The sequence below is a fragment of the Acipenser ruthenus genome, chromosome 49 (genome assembly GCF_902713425.1).
Source record: "Acipenser ruthenus chromosome 49, fAciRut3.2 maternal haplotype, whole genome shotgun sequence".
NCBI classification, from domain to species: Eukaryota; Metazoa; Chordata; class Actinopteri; order Acipenseriformes; family Acipenseridae; genus Acipenser; species Acipenser ruthenus.
The window spans coordinates 7,882,034-7,900,627 of NC_081237.1; the positions used below are offsets into that span (position 1 = coordinate 7,882,034).

Genomic DNA, 18,594 nt, shown 5'->3' on the forward strand with positions numbered 1-18,594 from the left:
GAGATATTCAAGCTGCTACACTTATCTTCATTTAAATGGTTATCTAATATCCTGTTTGCAAGCTTTCCGAGAAGTTCTGTAGCTTCTTACCGAGCAATTAAATGCCAGGGCTGAACGCCCTTCCTCGTTCCATTCAAACCATGTGCCCACGTCTACTCTACACACAGAGAGAGAGCAGGTGGGACTCGCTTAAAGCAGAGGGGAAAAAAAAGATAAACTCTAAATCTGAGCAACAGGACCCAGAAGGAGGGCTATCAAGCAGGAAACCACCAAATTGCCTTAGGGACACACGGGCAAACTAATAACTGGAAATTCAAGCCGTTAGGATTTTTCCTCTATCCCTTAGTCTACTGGCTCACAATTGTAGTCATGTCTCAGCACGTTTAGATTGACTGTACCTTGTAATTTGTGGAGTTGGATAAGCCAAATAGCCTGTATTAATTTTCCATGTTCCATTGTTTAAAGACCATTCATAAAATAGAAGCTGCAGTGAGAGAAAAAAATTCTTGGCAATCGTTGATCGTTGCATTCAAACAAATGTATTATTTGGTCTACTTCCAAATTACATCATTCCAAAAAATAAAAGAGGTCTTCATTTACCACTAGCTTCAAATGCACTGTTCCTGTTGGTTTATTCTACTTCCAAATTACATCATTCCAAAAGTGCAAAAAAAAAAAAGAAAAGGTCTTCATTTACCACTAGCTTCAAATGCACTGTTCCTGTTGGTTTATTCTACTTCCAAATTACATCATTCCAAAAAAAAAAAAAGGTCTTCATTTACCACTAGCTTCAAATGCACTGTTCCTGTTGGTTTATTCTACTTCCAAATTACATCATTCCAAAAGTGCAAAAAAAAAAAAAAAAAGGTCTTGATTTACCACTAGCTTCAAATGCACTGTTACTGTTGGTTTATTCTACTTCCAAATTACATCATTCCAAAAGTGCAAAAAAAAAAAAAAAAAGAGGTCTTCATTTACCACTAGCTTCAAATGCACTGTTCCTGTTGGTTTATTCTACTTCCAAATTACATCATTCCAAAAGTGCAAAAAAAAAAAAAAAAAAAAGGTCTTCATTTACCACTAGCTTCAAATGCACTGTTACTGTTGGTTTATTCTACTTCCAAATTACATCATTCCAAAAGTGCAAAAAAAAAAAAAAAGAAAGGTCTTCATTTACCACTAGCTTCAAATGCACTGTTCCTGTTGGTTTATTCTACTTCCAAATTACATCATTCCAAAAGTGCAAAAAAAAAAAAAAAAAGAGGTCTTCATTTACCACTAGCTTCAAATGCACTGTTCCTGTTGGTTTATTCTACTTCCAAATTACATCATTCCAAAAGTGCAAAAAAAAAAAAAAAAAGAGGTCTTCATTTACCACTAGCTTCAAATGCACTGTTACTGTTGGTTTATTCTACTTCCAAATTACATCATTCCAAAAGTGCAAAAAAAAAAAAAAAAAGAAAGGTCTTCATTTACCACTAGCTTCAAATGCACTGTTACTGTTGGTTTATTCTACTTCCAAATTACATCATTCCAAAAAAAAAAAAAAGAAAAGTCTTCATTTACCACTAGCTTCAAATGCACTGTTCCTGTTGGTTTATTCTACTTCCAAATTACATCATTCCAAAAGTGCAAAAAAAAAAAAGAAAAGGTCTTCATTTACCACTAGCTTCAAATGCACTGTTCCTGTTGGTTTATTCTACTTCCAAATTACATCATTCCAAAAGTGCAAAAAAAAAAAAAAAAAGAAAGGTCTTCATTTACCACTAGCTTCAAATGCACTGTTACTGTTGGTTTATTCTACTTCCAAATTACATCATTCCAAAAAAAAAAAAAAGAAAAGTCTTCATTTACCACTAGCTTCAAATGCACTGTTCCTGTTGGTTTATTCTACTTCCAAATTACATCATTCCAAAAGTGCAAAAAAAAAAAAAAAAAAGAGGTCTTCATTTACCACTAGCTTCAAATGCACTGTTCCTGTTGGTTTATTCTACTTCCAAATTACATCATTCCAAAAGTGCAAAAAAAAAAAAGAAAAGGTCTTCATTTACCACTAGCTTCAAATGCACTGTTACTGTTGGTTTATTCTACTTCCAAATTACATCATTCCAAAAGTGCAAAAAAAAAAAAAAAAAGGTCTTCATTTACCACTAGCTTCAAATGCACTGTTACTGTTGGTTTATTCTACTTCCAAATTACATCATTCCAAAAGTGCAAAAAAAAAAAAAAAAAGAAAGGTCTTCATTTACCACTAGCTTCAAATGCACTGTTACTGTTGGTTTATTCTACTTCCAAATTACATCATTCCAAAAAAAAAAAAAAGAAAAGTCTTCATTTACCACTAGCTTCAAATGCACTGTTCCTGTTGGTTTATTCTACTTCCAAATTACATCATTCCAAAAGTGCAAAAAAAAAAAAGAAAAGGTCTTCATTTACCACTAGCTTCAAATGCACTGTTCCTGTTGGTTTATTCTACTTCCAAATTACATCATTCCAAAAGTGCAAAAAAAAAAAAAAAAAGAAAGGTCTTCATTTACCACTAGCTTCAAATGCACTGTTACTGTTGGTTTATTCTACTTCCAAATTACATCATTCCAAAAAAAAAAAAAAGAAAAGTCTTCATTTACCACTAGCTTCAAATGCACTGTTCCTGTTGGTTTATTCTACTTCCAAATTACATCATTCCAAAAGTGCAAAAAAAAAAAAAAAAAAGAGGTCTTCATTTACCACTAGCTTCAAATGCACTGTTCCTGTTGGTTTATTCTACTTCCAAATTACATCATTCCAAAAGTGCAAAAAAAAAAAAGAAAAGGTCTTCATTTACCACTAGCTTCAAATGCACTGTTACTGTTGGTTTATTCTACTTCCAAATTACATCATTCCAAAAGTGCAAAAAAAAAAAAAAAAAGGTCTTCATTTACCACTAGCTTCAAATGCACTGTTACTGTTGGTTTATTCTACTTCCAAATTACATCATTCCAAAAGTGCAAAAAAAAAAAAAAAAAGGTCTTCATTTACCACTAGCTTCAAATGCACTGTTACTGTTGGTTTATTCTACTTCCAAATTACATCATTCCAAAAGTGCAAAAAAAAAAAAAGAAAAGGTCTTCATTTACCACTAGCTTCAAATGCACTGTTCCTGTTGGTTTATTCTACTTCCAAATTACATCATTCCAAAAGTGCAAAAAAAAAAAGAGGTCTTCATTTACCACTAGCTTCAAATGCACTGTTACTGTTGGTTTATTCTACTTCCAAATTACATCATTCCAAAAGTGCAAAAAAAAAAAGGTCTTCATTTACCACTAGCTTCAAATGCACTGTTCCTGTTGGTTTATTCTACTTCCAAATTACATCATTCCAAAAGTGCAAAAAAAAAAAAGGTCTTCATTTACCACTAGCTTCAAATGCACTGTTCCTGTTGGTTTATTCTACTTCCAAATTACATCATTCCAAAAGTGCAAAAAAAAAAAAGAAAGGTCTTCATTTACCACTAGCTTCAAATGCACTGTTCCTGTTGGTTTATTCTACTTCCAAATTACATCATTCCAAAAGTGCAAAAAAAAAAAAGAAAGGTCTTCATTTACCACTAGCTTCAAATGCACTGTTCCTGTTGGTTTATTCTACTTCCAAATTACATCATTCCAAAAGTGCAAAAAAAAAAAAGAAAGGTCTTCATTTACCACTAGCTTCAAATGCACTGTTCCTGTTGGTTTATTCTACTTCCAAATTACATCATTCCAAAAGTGCAAAAAAAAAAAAAAAAAGGTCTTCATTTACCACTAGCTTCAAATGCACTGTTACTGTTGGTTTATTCTACTTCCAAATTACATCATTCCAAAAGTGCAAAAAAAAAAAAAGAAAAGGTCTTCATTTACCACTAGCTTCAAATGCACTGTTCCTGTTGGTTTATTCTACTTCCAAATTACATCATTCCAAAAGTGCAAAAAAAAAAAGAGGTCTTCATTTACCACTAGCTTCAAATGCACTGTTCCTGTTGGTTTATTCTACTTCCAAATTACATCATTCCAAAAGTGCAAAAAAAAAAAAAAAAAGGTCTTCATTTACCACTAGCTTCAAATGCACTGTTACTGTTGGTTTATTCTACTTCCAAATTACATCATTCCAAAAGTGCAAAAAAAAAAAAAAAGAGGTCTTCATTTACCACTAGCTTCAAATGCACTGTTCCTGTTGGTTTATTCTACTTCCAAATTACATCATTCCAAAAGTGCAAAAAAAAAAAAAAAAAGGTCTTCATTTACCACTAGCTTCAAATGCACTGTTCCTGTTGGTTTATTCTACTTCCAAATTACATCATTCCAAAAGTGCAAAAAAAAAAAAGGTCTTCATTTACCACTAGCTTCAAATGCACTGTTCCTGTTGGTTTATTCTACTTCCAAATTACATCATTCCAAAAGTGCAAAAAAAAAAAAAAAAAGGTCTTCATTTACCACTAGCTTCAAATGCACTGTTCCTGTTGGTTTATTCTACTTCCAAATTACATCATTCCAAAAGTGCAAAAAAAAAAAAGGTCTTCATTTACCACTAGCTTCAAATGCACTGTTCCTGTTGGTTTATTCTACTTCCAAATTACATCATTCCAAAAGTGCAAAAAAAAAAAAAAAAAGGTCTTCATTTACCACTAGCTTCAAATGCACTGTTCCTGTTGGTTTATTCTACTTCCAAATTACATCATTCCAAAAGTGCAAAAAAAAAAAGGTCTTCATTTACCACTAGCTTCAAATGCACTGTTCCTGTTGGTTTATTCTACTTCCAAATTACATCATTCCAAAAGTGCAAAAAAAAAAAAGAAAGGTCTTCATTTACCACTAGCTTCAAATGCACTGTTCCTGTTGGTTTATTCTACTTCCAAATTACATCATTCCAAAAGTGCAAAAAAAAAAAAGAAAGGTCTTCATTTACCACTAGCTTCAAATGCACTGTTCCTGTTGGTTTATTCTACTTCCAAATTACATCATTCCAAAAGTGCAAAAAAAAAAAAGAAAGGTCTTCATTTACCACTAGCTTCAAATGCACTGTTACTGTTGGTTTATTCTACTTCCAAATTACATCATTCCAAAAGTGCAAAAAAAAAAAAAAAAAGGTCTTCATTTACCACTAGCTTCAAATGCACTGTTACTGTTGGTTTATTCTACTTCCAAATTACATCATTCCAAAAGTGCAAAAAAAAAAAGGTCTTCATTTACCACTAGCTTCAAATGCACTGTTCCTGTTGGTTTATTCTACTTCCAAATTACATCATTCCAAAAGTGCAAAAAAAAAAAAAAAAAGGTCTTCATTTACCACTAGCTTCAAATGCACTGTTACTGTTGGTTTATTCTACTTCCAAATTACATCATTCCAAAAGTGCAAAAAAAAAAAAAAAAAAAGGTCTTCATTTACCACTAGCTTCAAATGCACTGTTACTGTTGGTTTATTCTTTTCCCCATAGTTTTCTTTATTTAGACTGATCCGTTTCCTCATTCCAAGAGAAGGAATTGGAGATGATGAGTGTACTGGTGGAAAGCTACACGGTTCTAATGAGGGTTTTTTTAAAAGATGGATTGACAACATAATAAAAGGCCAGGTATGAAAAATGCAATTAGATGCTCGAAGCTTTCAGTCAGTCACAGTACGATTACAACCTAGGGGACTGAGAATTTAAAAGGGACTGACTTGGTGGCTGCTATGTTGAACCACTAGAAGAGTTTACAATTTACATGTAAAAGAGACTGTAATTATAAAATGACCTAATTAATAAAGAGTCAATTGCAACTGCCCAGTTAAAAAACATTTAATCCTGCACTGGTGTTGTACACCCTCTAGTGGTTAGATTTAGTGGTCTCTCCCTACACTTTGAAATGCTGATTGCCTGGCCCACAAATTAACAGCCAGATCTGCTCTTGTGCACCATCTAATGGGCTATTTGACAAACTGACAGATCTGGTATTCCTTGCTTTGAAAGTTCCGATTACACTTAACAGAGCAACATTACACAGATGTATAAGGCAATAACCATTTTAAAATATGCAGGACAGGTCGCCACACCTTATATAAACTGAGGTCCCGGCATCGCCTAGATTCTTTAGTGGAAAAAAAAAAAAAAAAAAACGCACACACACACACAATACCGAGGGCACAACCTGCCTTTTTATACGCTCACACCAGGAGTTGTGTGGTGGATATAAAAACACAAGACACAAAATAAGTTGGAATAACAGTTTTAATGTCTGGATACTGTTTTACAATTTTTACTGCACTTATATACAACTTTTACACAGCACATGTGGTCTACCGGGTCACAATCTAGATTGTTATAAACTCTTTGAATATTCCGTTCCAAACATTCTTTAAGCTGTACAAGTTGGCAGTTTTGGTTAATGTGGATGAAACGAAAGAGGAGTGCAGACCACAGACTCACACCTTACCTCTCGCAGGGTTTAGTATTTTTTTTTCTACCAAATAAACAATTGGTATCACACTCAGTTACTCTGTTGAAAGACTTCCACTACAGAAATAAATACAGCATTCACTCCAACAGTCAGATGCCACATGCCATACATAAAATAGAACAAAACAACAACACATATGGCCCATTATAAGGTTTTAAGAACTTGAATCATGCAATAGGTGTTAAAGTGGGATGTTTTGAAATCAGCACTATTTCTACAGGGTCTCGTTACCACAAAACACGTACTCAAATAGAAGGCCCGCATACAAAGTTTGCATTTTAGAAAAATCTTGACTTGAACATCTGCATGCATTATGAAAATCAGTGATGGCATTGCACCTTAGATTTCATATCTTTTTAAATGAATACTAGATGGCAGTCTAGGTGCGATACACACAAAAATAAATCCCATCACAGTATTAAAAAAAGAGTTTGCATTTAGAACAAACTTTAAATTTACAACTTCTGTTTCAATTACTTTTTTTTTTTTTTAAATACAAATGCAACCGTTTTGATATTTGCTGACTGCAGCAATGTTTGAGCTGATGTTTCTCCCAGCATCACTGAAACCTGTTGCAGTCAAAAAAAAAAAAAAAAAAAAAATGCTACCAGCTTTTAAAGACAAAAAACGGAATGGAAATGTAACATTCAGAAAGCAACAGGCTCCAGTACTGCAAGTCCCTTCAGGCAGTTTGGGAACCACAACCAATGACATGTGAACACAAACACCAGAACAGCAGCAACGATTCAAAAAGCTAGAAAGTGTAGAAACAGTGACATGTGTAAAAGTTAAAGCGTGTTTATAAAACACAAAATCTAAATAACTGGACCACAAAAATAGGGATTCTTGGAACCAAAACGGTTTCTTTGGGGTGGGTTTGTTTTGAGTGCTTTGTAATGTTGTTAGACCACTACCTGCGTATACAATTTCAAAGAAAGACTGAGACCGCCTTGCACTTGACGGTTTGCCAAAAAATAAGCCACAAAGTAAAAATCAATTGGACCACAATATTCACTTGGGCAGGTCTTCTGTTCTGAATACTTATCTTGTGTGTCTGATACCGGATATCTGTGCCTTTTTAAAATTCACCAAGATCAACTATTTACAAAAACCAACTCAAAACTGTCCTGGGCAAGAGAGACAAGACACGGAGCACACTTACAGCAGAGCAAGCGATGGAAGAGGTGCATTCACTACCTTATCAAGACACTGATGGCCAAACAGTCCCAGCCCCCATGTTTCTATTAAAAGTGCTTTTCTGTTAACTGAATCCTGCATTGAAAATTATTTAATCACAGGCTTCAAAACTGGGAATGCTAAACAAAAAATGTCCTAAGAAACATCATGTTTATAGTTTGAACTTAAAAACCCTTTTTTGTTTAAAAATAAACTGTCATTGGATCGGCTCTCCATGATGTACTTTGACATTCAGAATATTTAGCAATATAAATAAACAAACATTTTCTTTTCTTGATTTTAAAGAATCAATACCATTTTTTTGTACACCTTTGTACATTATAAAACTATAATCATGTCTGTTATTTTTAATTTTCATCCCAAACCTGATTTAAACACCAGTCCTGAAACAGTCTTTTGTAAACAAACGAAACGCAAATGAAACTAAGTCCTTGACTGGCTTTTTCTATTTTTTTTCTCCTTGCAAAAGGAAAAGCTACAGAAATACAGAGAGAGCGAGTCATGCATGTGGTTTTTTCCCCCCTGTTGTGTTCCCAGTAAAGTCTTTTGCATTGTTCTGTCCAGTTTTATCGTATTCTGGTGAAGAGGTTTAAAACAGATACAGATTCCTGCCAATACAAAAAAAAAAAAAGTTGTTAAGACTTGCAAGTTTATTTAAACAGTAAATCCACTGAAAATGCAGCCCCTTATTCTGTCAAATTCGATGCGTTTCATTCTCATCGACCCTCTCAGACACACCATTCTAAACTCCCTGTACTGGCTCCTGAATTCTCAAAGCAGACATGTGATAAGAGACTTCATGAAAAGCACTCAATCAATAACCATGGACAGCACTGACTCAATGACCATCTCTTGTGATATTTCCATACCTTTGTTGAGCGTGTTTTGCTAAATACGTTCCAGAACCTCAGTGTTTCATCCCCTGCTCCCGTTACTATTGCTTCCCCATCTGGAGACATTGCCTGGGAAATAAGAAAGGTGCAAGTTATACTTTAAATATTGGCAAGAAAGAAAAAAAAACACATCAAAGCAGATATTCTGCATTACATGTTTCAATAACACTGGGATCCGATACCCCAAATTCTTTACAAAGATCCCCAATACAAGAACCAGAGGGGAGAGACAAATACGCAGTGTACACAGGAATAGCTCTTACCAGGTACAGGACTCTGTACGAGTGCCCGGTGAGCTTGGCAACTTGTGTTAATGAAGGGTATTTCCACACCAGGATCTGGTTTTGAGAATAGCCATGTGTGCTCACCTGCATAAGGAAACAGACAGGATAAGGAAAGAAAACGGGTCAGGGTAAATAGGAAAGAACCACCCAATCGAGCAATAAACTACACAAAAAAGAAGTGTGTCTCTTCACACGTTAATTACTGTAAGATAATATACGAGAGCTTGAGAATAATAAATCAATGTATGCAGGGCTGCGTCAAAAGCCAAAAGTGTTGCACTGCCCTATAGAATTAAATAATTTTGCTTCGAATGAAACCTGTTCAACAATGTTACGTTAACATATTTTCTAGTTTTCCCATATACGAAATGAAAAAAATGACAAATTTAAAAATGTGACATTTCAAAATCTAACATGAAATACTATACTACTATTCTGGCTTTCGCTAGACTTTTGAGGATTCATTTTTGTTAAATATGCAAGACGCTAAATGATGTTAAATAAAAGATCTAAATAATGTTAATAGTTTTTTTTTTTAATTTAATTATATCTCAATCATAGGATTCTAGGTGATGCTAAACTTGATCATAGCTTATATTGGAAATCATTTACACAAACGCCTATGCATGTTAGGAGGATGATGTCTGAGGGAGTGTGTGTGTACGTACCAGTTCGTTGGCGTGTTTGGACCAGGCTAGGTTGCAGACCTGGGAGCCCGTGTCTATGCACTGCAGGGGCTGCCCAGTCAGGGTGTTCCAGAAGCGGATGCAGCGATCAGCGGTGCCCCCGCCAGAGGCCAGGAGCCCGTGCTGGTGTGGGGACCACGCGATAGCCTTCACTGCAGCCAGGTGCTCTGTGTACTGCTGCACGGGGATCGTACTGGAGTGGTTCCACACTAGCAACTGGACAATGGAAACAGACAGACAGTCAGCACAGGAATGCATTCAAGATCAGCTTTCTAAAAGCAGACCATTTACATAAAAAAACACTCCAAAAGATCACAGTATCTTAAAGAAGTGATAACCAAAATATCTGATCTTTAGTTATTACTGTTCAGTTATTTCACTGTGCAGAGAATCTTTTGGTCTTTCAGGATATGCAAATATTTCAAATTCAAGACTATATAAACTGCTGCATCCGTTCTGCAAGGTCACGTGATCGGATTGCAGATAGACCACTGTAGAGAGTTTGAACTTGAACACACAAGTTTACAAAAGCAAGCAGAAGAGCCCCACCTTGTTGTCATTGCCTCCAGAGGCGAGGAGCTGGTGGTCGGTGCTCCACTTCAAGCCGCACACCTCCTGCCTGTGTCCTTGCAGCCGGCGCTCTGACTGCAGCGGGGGCGTACGGATATCCCGCTGCAGAATCATCCGGTCCCGACTGCCAGAGGAGAGCTGGTCCGCGTTCCAGGCCAGAGCACCTGGGGAGAGGAAAGAGAGGCCGGGGGGGGGTTGAAATATATATATATATATATTTAGAGAAATGAAGTTGACCGCCAATACATCTAGGGCGTTTGATTCACCGGACAGATCCCAGGTGAACTCACCCACTCGAGCAGTGTGCCCTTCCAAGGTTGAGGTCTTCTTTCCAGCTGCTGCGTCCCAGATCTGTACAAAGCCCTTGTGGGTTCCAACAGCAACCAGATTCCCCTGAAACAAGCACCCGCCGTTAAAGTCAGCTTAGCGTTCTCTGACCATTATGGTTAGGTAATTACATTACCATCAAATCAATACCATTCTAGACCAAGGGAAGAATTGGAATTCCATGTAATTTGCTTTCAAAAAGACTATCTATCTATCTATCTCTCCGCTAAGTATTCCACTTACTCTTTCCGACCAGCCAACAGACGTAACTGAATCTCCTTCCACTGACAGATCGCAAAGACGGGTCACCTGAAAAACACCACAGATCTCAAGTTAAAACACATTGACATTTATACCAAGGCACTTCACAAACAAGTCACCAGTTACAGAATCAAATTCCAGGGAGTTCTCACCTGGCTGGTGCAAGCACTCCACAGGTAGACGCAGGTGCCCAGCCCCACACTGAGCACGTTGAGTGACGACCAGTCCACCAGGTTTAGATAGAAGTCGTCCTGGAGCTCTGGGGCGTCAAGCACTTTAAATGGGATCTTAGAAATCTTCCGCGTTGGCTTTCGCGGGGACCTTAACAGTTTCTGGCTATTAAAACAGACATTTAAAATATGTAAGCAATACAAACAGTGTATACTTAATAACATATGACTATTCTGTGCCACTGTATTTTATATATCAACCCAAATGCTGCATGTGATGACCTTTACAATTCAAAAGTGGAACCTTGTTAGGTTGAAAATCTGTTTATTTCCATGACACAATTCAGTTAACCTGCGAATTCTAAATGAACACACAAATGCCGTAAACCCCCATGACATTAAAATAAAAAATGGGTGGGAGGTGCTTTAGCCATACAGGTAGGTGTTTTACCCAATCAGGTAAGTTTTTAGTAAGGCATTGAGGTTGAACTACCTACAAGAAGGAGTTCATTCCCAGGCGGGGTTACTTACTGCACGTCTTACCTCTTACTGCTAACAGGGGATAAGGAGTAGGGTGATACGTCATTTCCATCATCCGGACTGGAGCGCTTGGCACTGAGGGAGTACTGGACAACACAAAAGAAAAAACACAGGATGTTATTTCCAGCAGAACTAATTCAGCCTGCATTAGGTCATCATGGTCCCATAAGAATGAAGCGATGCAGTACAGATGTTACATGAGCGGTTCAAACAGGTTTAAGAAACAACACCACATTCTTTCAGCGTCTTGCTGTGCCTGCGGCGTTTCTGTTGCAAACGAGAAGCCCGGTTAAATGAAGCTTGAAATACTTACACTGAAAAGGCTTCTCTTCTCTGGGGTGGAGGGCTGTAACCTCCGGTCTTCTGTCTGGGGGTCTTGCACCTTCTCAATCCCAGCCCCCAGCAACTCGTTCTTCAACAAGGCAGAATAGGCAAGACCATCCGCTGGGGGGAAGAAAAAAAAACAAAAAAACAAAAAAACCTATTGGCTATTTTCACATTGTGGCTTGGAACTTGGTTTCAGGTCAGTGCATGGCACAGCAGTGGAGACTTGGTGTTTGATGCAGCAAAGTTGCCTCAAACTAGGTCTCCCAGGGGTCTCCTGGGACCAGGTTTCAAGACAGCTTCTGAAAGTGGCTTTGTGTTCCCTCAGCTTTACACCTGAAAGAGCATTGAACAGCCCAAGGTGTCTGTCTGAATGAATGATAATTACCTTTGCTGTTATCAGCTGTTGCATCCTTTGTTTTTCTGTTCTGACTGGGGGACTTCTCATTTTCCTAAACACAAAACCCAGATACTGTCAGGAGGGCTACGCTTAGCACAAGCTAACTAAACCAAAAAACGAACATGTTGAGATGCGGAGCTGTTTAAAACGAGCCGACAGCACAGAACTTTCACATCATCCTGCAGCTGCTTGAAAAGACTGGACTCAAGGAAAGTCATGCAAGCTCCAAACATTTAACACGATTCTCAAGTAAAACTGGCACCACTGCTGTGACAGGATACAAATAAAACGCAATCTTACAACACTAGTGAGGAACAATTCCAGAAAAGTAAAGCAACAGAGTTTCCGTGCTAGTTTTCTATGACGCGTGGGAATGTGGTTCAGGCTCTCCATGCTGTTTGCATGTTTGTTTTTTCTTGCTTGGTTGCCACTCACATTTATTCTGTGGAAGTTGATGCTCCAGTTTGCCCCTGCCCTGGCGGGGATGAATCTGTCTCCGTGTTTACTGGGGGAGGACATGGGCGAGTTTGTGGGGGTCAGGGTCCGTCTGACTTCTGGAGTCTAAAAGCACATGGAAACAAAGCAGTGACGCAATCTGTGACACAGAACTAAATGACTGATTCACTTGGAAATCAGGAGCAGAAGCCGGACATAACTAAACTTTAAAATTTAAATCCGGGACTTTACAAAAAAAGACCAAAACACTTACTTATATCTACAGGATGAATCTAGTGTACTTGGGAGAAAATGGACCAAGTGTCCTACGTTACTAATAAAGAATCCTTGATCTTATCTCCTTGTACACTCAATGCACTCTTTACCTATTCATTTTCACTGGGGTTTTTGTATTCAAGACCGGACAAGTTACGGATGCTTCCAGATGAACAGTGTCATAACTATGGGCCATTCAAGGAACAGACTTCACTGAAGGTGTTAGTCATTAAGCAAGGCACATCTCTCTTCAGAACAATGTCTTGCACTCGTATTGAGAGTGTATTAATACACATTACATAATAAATCCCAGTGCACTTACACAGGGGCTGGCGTTCTCATTGTGAATGTTAATCTGCCGAAGGAGACGTCGCTCATAGTCCTGGTCCATCTTGGAAGAGAAGCGGAAGAAAGCTTTTGGCCCAGCAACAAGAAGTTACCTGAAATGTAACAGATCATAAAAAAAAAAGTTAAGATCCACCCAGTCAGCACAGTGCATTTTTCAAATGATTTTTATTTTTACACATCAAGGTTTACTGGACATTATATCATTAGAATTGAGCTTTGTTTCAACTGTAAAAATAATTAATTCAAACCATAACAAATTAGTTTGACAATCTGATTATGTCTGAAGGAACAACATTGAAATCCCATACCAGAGAGGAATTCAGCTATATTAGTGTTCTCCCCAGAAGTCAGGTGCAATTCGAATGCCCATCCTGCTGATACTCCTGGCCCCTGACCTCCTGTTATGACCCTGCTTGTCTGACCCTGACCTTGCCTCTGGTCCTCTGCTTTCATACAAGCAACTCATTTGTATCTCCCCACCCTAGCTCAATACAATTACCCTCTTTCTTCACCCATTTTGTTTAAATGTGTAAAGCACCTTGGTTAAAGGCGCTATAAAAATAAATACAAATACATACAATCTACTTAAATATCAACTCTATTCACGATGCTCCCTTCAGTCAAACTTCATGTAGGTTAACAGAGCCTGATCAGCTATATAACCTTAAGCATCACTGCTGTTGCCCTGGTTCTTTGCAAATACACCATCACAATCTAGGCACGTATCCTAATTTATGCAAACACATGCCAACGTATTCACAGTTCAAAGTAGTTCTGGAACTGTTCAGACATGGTAGAAATCTCAAAACACCAAATCTCACGCCCCAATAATACATTTTACACTAGCACAGGTTCTGACCATTTTTATCCAGCTGGTTAAAACAGGTTTAACACTAACAAAAGCTTTTGTTGTCCTTGAAATAAGCAGCATTCTGCACAAAAGTAGCTACAGTACTACTAGCAGCCCTGCTTAACAGGAGCCAGCTGTCAGCATATCATCGTCAAGAGACCGTTGGGGTCTGCAAATACTCATCCCGATTAATCTCCAGTCTAAACTACATGTCTTCTTTAGCAGTTTAGACAAGCCCACAACATCACAAACATTCACATCTAGTAAGTATTATCCAAACCAATTGCTACGACGCCCAAACAAGTCAAAAGCTCTCAATTTTAAACCGTTGCTCTTTGAAAGATGACTCGTCACCCCAGCGCACACTTTGAATATATATATACATATATATATATATAAAACTCACTATGAAATAAATACGTACCAGTTCAAAACAAACGTAAATGGGCCGTGCAATGGTATATTGTTACCCGCAGCAGAGGGGGGTGGGGCGGTTTGATTTCTCAAATCTCTCAAGTTTCACACTGCTTAATCTCGCTGATGTTCGACAAACAAATAAAAATTAAAAAAAACACATGCCTTCCTGACCGCTGTCGAATTCGCGTTTGTGTTTTAAATAAAATCACAAATTTGACTTCTCGATCTCTCCCAATATGGCTGACAGCGAGACAGGATTTATAATACCTCCCCCCCGCGCGCAGCACTCTGGGAGGCAGAAGTGACGTCAAACTTTTTGAATCAATACAAAAATAAAAAAGGGGACGTTGTCATAGAAACCGAGGTGGCCGTTACCAAGGTTTAAGTCAGAGATTGTGAATAGTTTTTGTTTGTTTTAAAATTAAAAATTGTCTCCATGTCTCTCAAGCACACGTTAGCAGCTCCCCAAAAGTATGTTTCAAATGTAAGCTAAATATAAAATAGAAAGCAATTGCCAACACAATTGTCGTCGGTCCTCCGAAGACCAAATTCAGCATCTTAAAAAAAAAACAGGATTTGGAAAGCACAAAACGAGTGTCGTTAGAGGGAGCCCTTCTGCCATGACTTCGTTCATTCAAGCCTCAAGGATGTTTCCCGTGTCTCTGGACTCGATTGACTTCCCTTGGCTGCGGCGCTTTCCTGTGTGTGTTTAGTTTCTTCAGAAAATGGCTGGTGAAGAGGCTTTGCAGCCTGCCATGTTCATGTTATTGTACATGCTGATGAAACGAAGGAGTGATATTAACAATGCTAACGTTCAGAGACGCAATGAAATACAAAGGCGAGTGAGGCACAGGCAGTACTTCTTTCAGAGGCAAAGGAGAATACTTATGGTAATTATTATTATTATTTGAACAGTAAATAACTAGCACCGTACTTGTACATCAGTGATAACATCAACACAAAAGGTGTGCATTCATTTATAGAAAAAAAAAAAAAAATCGCTTCGTTGCAAATGTCAAGCTGCTACAGAGTGCTGAAGAGTCCGTAATGCTCTGTTTAACAGATTTATTTAGCTAAAAATGCCAAACAAAATGCCACCCAGGTTAGTTCAAGTAGCCGTGTTGTAATTTTCGAATATTGTTTTTGTTCAGTACGAAAATTCATTTTAACACCACACATCCTGATCAGATTTGCAAAGCTTTTACTCCAGTCCGGTGCAGATCCTGTTTTCCTACAAGGAATAAAAGACAACATCTCCGCTGTCAATAATACAACACAAACACAAGTGTATTTAAGAACTTTTATGTGCAACTATTGCACTGATGTTATTATTTATATATTCAACACTAGTATTGCAATGCCTTCCCTATAGTATTTTCTCGGGTGATTTCAGATGCTGATCGCACGCAGCAGTAGGTGCACCTGTTGCTGCCGGACGCGAGCCTGGACCAACATCCAGAGCACCGATTGGTGGGAGCGGGTGGTGATGAACGAGTTTGAGCCCTGCGATTGGCTGGAGAAGTTCCGCATGTCCAAGGACACCTTCTTCTTCATCTGTAACAAACTGAAGCCCAAACTGGCCCGGCAGGACACCCACTTCCGTCCTGCGCTGCCCCTGGAGAAGCGCGTGGCCGTGGCTTTGTGGCGTCTTGCCACCAACGTTGAGTACCGAACCATCAGTGTTCTGTTCGGGGTGGGGCGCTCCACTGTTTGTAAGTGTGTCCGAGACGTGTGCCACGCCATTGTGTCCCTTCTGAAGCCCCTCTATCTGCAGGAGCCCAGCGAACATGAGTTTGAAGACATGGCCCGCCTTTTCAATAATCGCTGGGGGTTCCCTCACTGTGTGGGAGCTGTTGACAGCCTCCACCTCTCCATCATCGCTCCTCCGCAGTACACCGTTGACTACTGGAACAGCAAGTGCTGGCACTCGGTCGTGCTCCAAGGGGTGGTCAACGGGCTGGGACAGTTCTGGGACGTCTGTGCGGGTATGCCAGGTAGCACCGAAGACGTCACCATCCTCCAAAACTCCACTTTGTGGGGCACTGCCTCCGAAGGGGGGCTGTCCCCCGAGCCGCCCAAGCAGTTCATGGGCAGGCCCTTGAAGTATTTCCTCCTGGGTGATGCGGCTTACCCTCTCCAAAGCTGGCTGCTCAAGCCGTACCCGGAGTCCAGTGACCTGACACCCCGGCAGCTGAAGTTTAATTACCGACTGAACCGCGCCCGCAGCGTGATCGAGAACGCTTTCCTGCGACTCAAGGCGCGCTGGCAGTGCCTGCACAAGCGCAACGACTGCAGCTTGGATCTGGTGCCCACCATGATCCTGGCCTGCTGCATCCTGCACAACATGTGCGAGGTGCACAGCGACACCTTCAACGAGGAGTGGCTGGAGGCTATCAGTCAGGCTGACTTCCCCCAGCCCTGCGACATCGTCCCAGAGAACACAGACGACCCAGAGGCGGAGGAGGTCCGCTCCCTGTTATGCGATTATTTCCAGCAACAGCAAGAGTAGGGAGTGAGCAGTGAGGCTGTCAAAAGCTACTCCACTGCCCCTTCTCAAATGCGTTCTGGTTGAGCACCGTGCTCGTTTCCATAGACGCCAGTAAAAGCTTTCATAAAAAAAAATATATATATATATTTATGATTTTGACCCTTGGCAGCTACTGTATTGAGCCGTGCTGTGTGCTCAACCAGCCTGCCCTAGGAATGCTTTACTGCCATTCTTCACACTGGGACCTGAACCAAGCTTCTCAATTCAGATTGTGACCGTGAATAAAATGGTCACAAGAACAGTGCCCCCTGTTTACTTCATTGCCCCCTTTTTGTGCCCACCTTTTTTTGGGGGGATCATTTTTGTCAGTGTTATGAAACTAGAGATAACTTGTTTCACTGATTGTGTATATTCTAGCAGTGATTTATAATGCTATTAGATGTCTAGTTTTGTATATACTCAGTTGTATGGTTGCAATTTCACTGCAACTTTATTTTGTACTTTTGTTTTTAACTTTATACTGTAAATCATTTTTACAAATCTAAAGGCGTTTGTGCATGTGTGCAGTTCTGTAACCTAGTGTTGTCACATGCATTTAATTGTTTAAATAAATCTTCAATGCAGTGCTATTAATTTTGTCAGAAATTGTTGGTGTAGTTGTTTCTGGATTTGTCCCCCAAGTAATCCTCAGGCTAATACATAGAACTCCTACCACCCTGGCTGAAGGAGCAAGCTCAGCTCACCTGAGACAGTGGTAGCTTTGCAGCCGGGAAGCTGTGAGTTCAGATCACGAGATCCCATGAACATTGTTATCGGTACTTTCCGCTTGCATAAGTGCTTGACCCCATTCAAATTCAGCTTCTATTACGAGCAATCCGCTTTGGATAACATTAAGAGGATGTCTAGTTACTGCTGGATCTGCAGTGTATTAATAAACTCTGCTGTGAAGCACAAACGCTGTAAGCCTGTAAAGTGATTGCTGTTTGTAAATTATTTTGAAGATCCTGTTTAATTATTGATTCTTGATCCTGCCTTTCAGGGATTACAATTTAAAAAAGTGTTGTATGCATGTATAACGCTGCTGTGTGATTGTGTAGAAACACACACACACACACACATTTGCATTCAGATTTTTTGGGGGGCTCATAACATTCACATTAACTGAGCCACAGCAACGTAGAATGTTACATTGATTCCTAAGCCCAGCAGAAATACAGCTATACACACACACACACATGGCGGGGTGGTCAAGTGGTTAAAGAAAGGGTCTTGACAGGTTCAATCCCAGCTCAGCCACTGACTCACTGCGTGTGACCCTGAGCAAGTCATTTAACCTCTTTGTGCTCCGTCCTTCAGATGAGACGTAAAACAAACGAGGTCCTATTGTAAGTGACTCACTCAGTGTCGCACACAGTGAGTGAGTCAGTGGCTGAGCTGGGATCACAGCCGTAGTGGTGATGCATAGTTCACCCCCAAGTCTCTGTAAGTCGCTTTGGATAAAAACGTCTGCTAAATAAAAATAATGGCAATAAACAATAACACACAACTAGGTGCCACTGCAGTTCCTCACTAAACTGTTTTGCATACATTTATTTCAAGATGATTAACTAATCAGGATTATTATTCCGTTTTCACTGATATTTGTCAGTAAGGGGGTCTCAGTGAAGCAATCAACGCAC

General features: G+C 39.2%; 2 protein-coding genes across 3 annotated transcripts; one reads left to right on the forward strand and one right to left on the reverse strand.

Moving 5' to 3' along the window:
* Positions 1-6,202: 6,202 nt before the first annotated feature.
* LOC117966173 (fizzy-related protein homolog) lies at positions 6,203-14,725 on the reverse strand. Of its 2 annotated transcripts, none has more exons than XM_059015251.1 (14): positions 14,590-14,725; positions 13,135-13,252; positions 12,537-12,662; positions 12,090-12,153; positions 11,691-11,821; positions 11,381-11,463; positions 10,820-11,003; positions 10,650-10,715; positions 10,370-10,472; positions 10,059-10,243; positions 9,492-9,725; positions 8,803-8,907; positions 8,516-8,608; positions 6,203-8,254 (listed from the first exon to the last, which is right to left on the reverse strand). In XM_059015251.1, exons 2-14 carry the CDS (start codon positions 13,201-13,203, stop codon positions 8,213-8,215), a joined length of 1,485 nt encoding a protein of 494 aa, XP_058871234.1. In that variant the 5' UTR covers positions 13,204-13,252; positions 14,590-14,725; the 3' UTR covers positions 6,203-8,212. The 2 variants fall into 2 exon arrangements, with proteins under 2 accessions (XP_058871234.1, XP_058871233.1); XM_059015250.1 differs by having other exon boundaries at positions 14,435-14,725.
* Positions 14,726-15,010: 285 nt separating this feature from the next.
* LOC117966325 (uncharacterized) lies at positions 15,011-17,922 on the forward strand. The gene is made up of 2 exons (XM_034912212.2): positions 15,011-15,317; positions 15,821-17,922. Exons 1-2 carry the CDS (start codon positions 15,153-15,155, stop codon positions 16,934-16,936), a joined length of 1,281 nt encoding a protein of 426 aa, XP_034768103.1. The 5' UTR covers positions 15,011-15,152; the 3' UTR covers positions 16,937-17,922.
* The last annotated feature ends 672 nt before the right edge of the window (positions 17,923-18,594 follow it).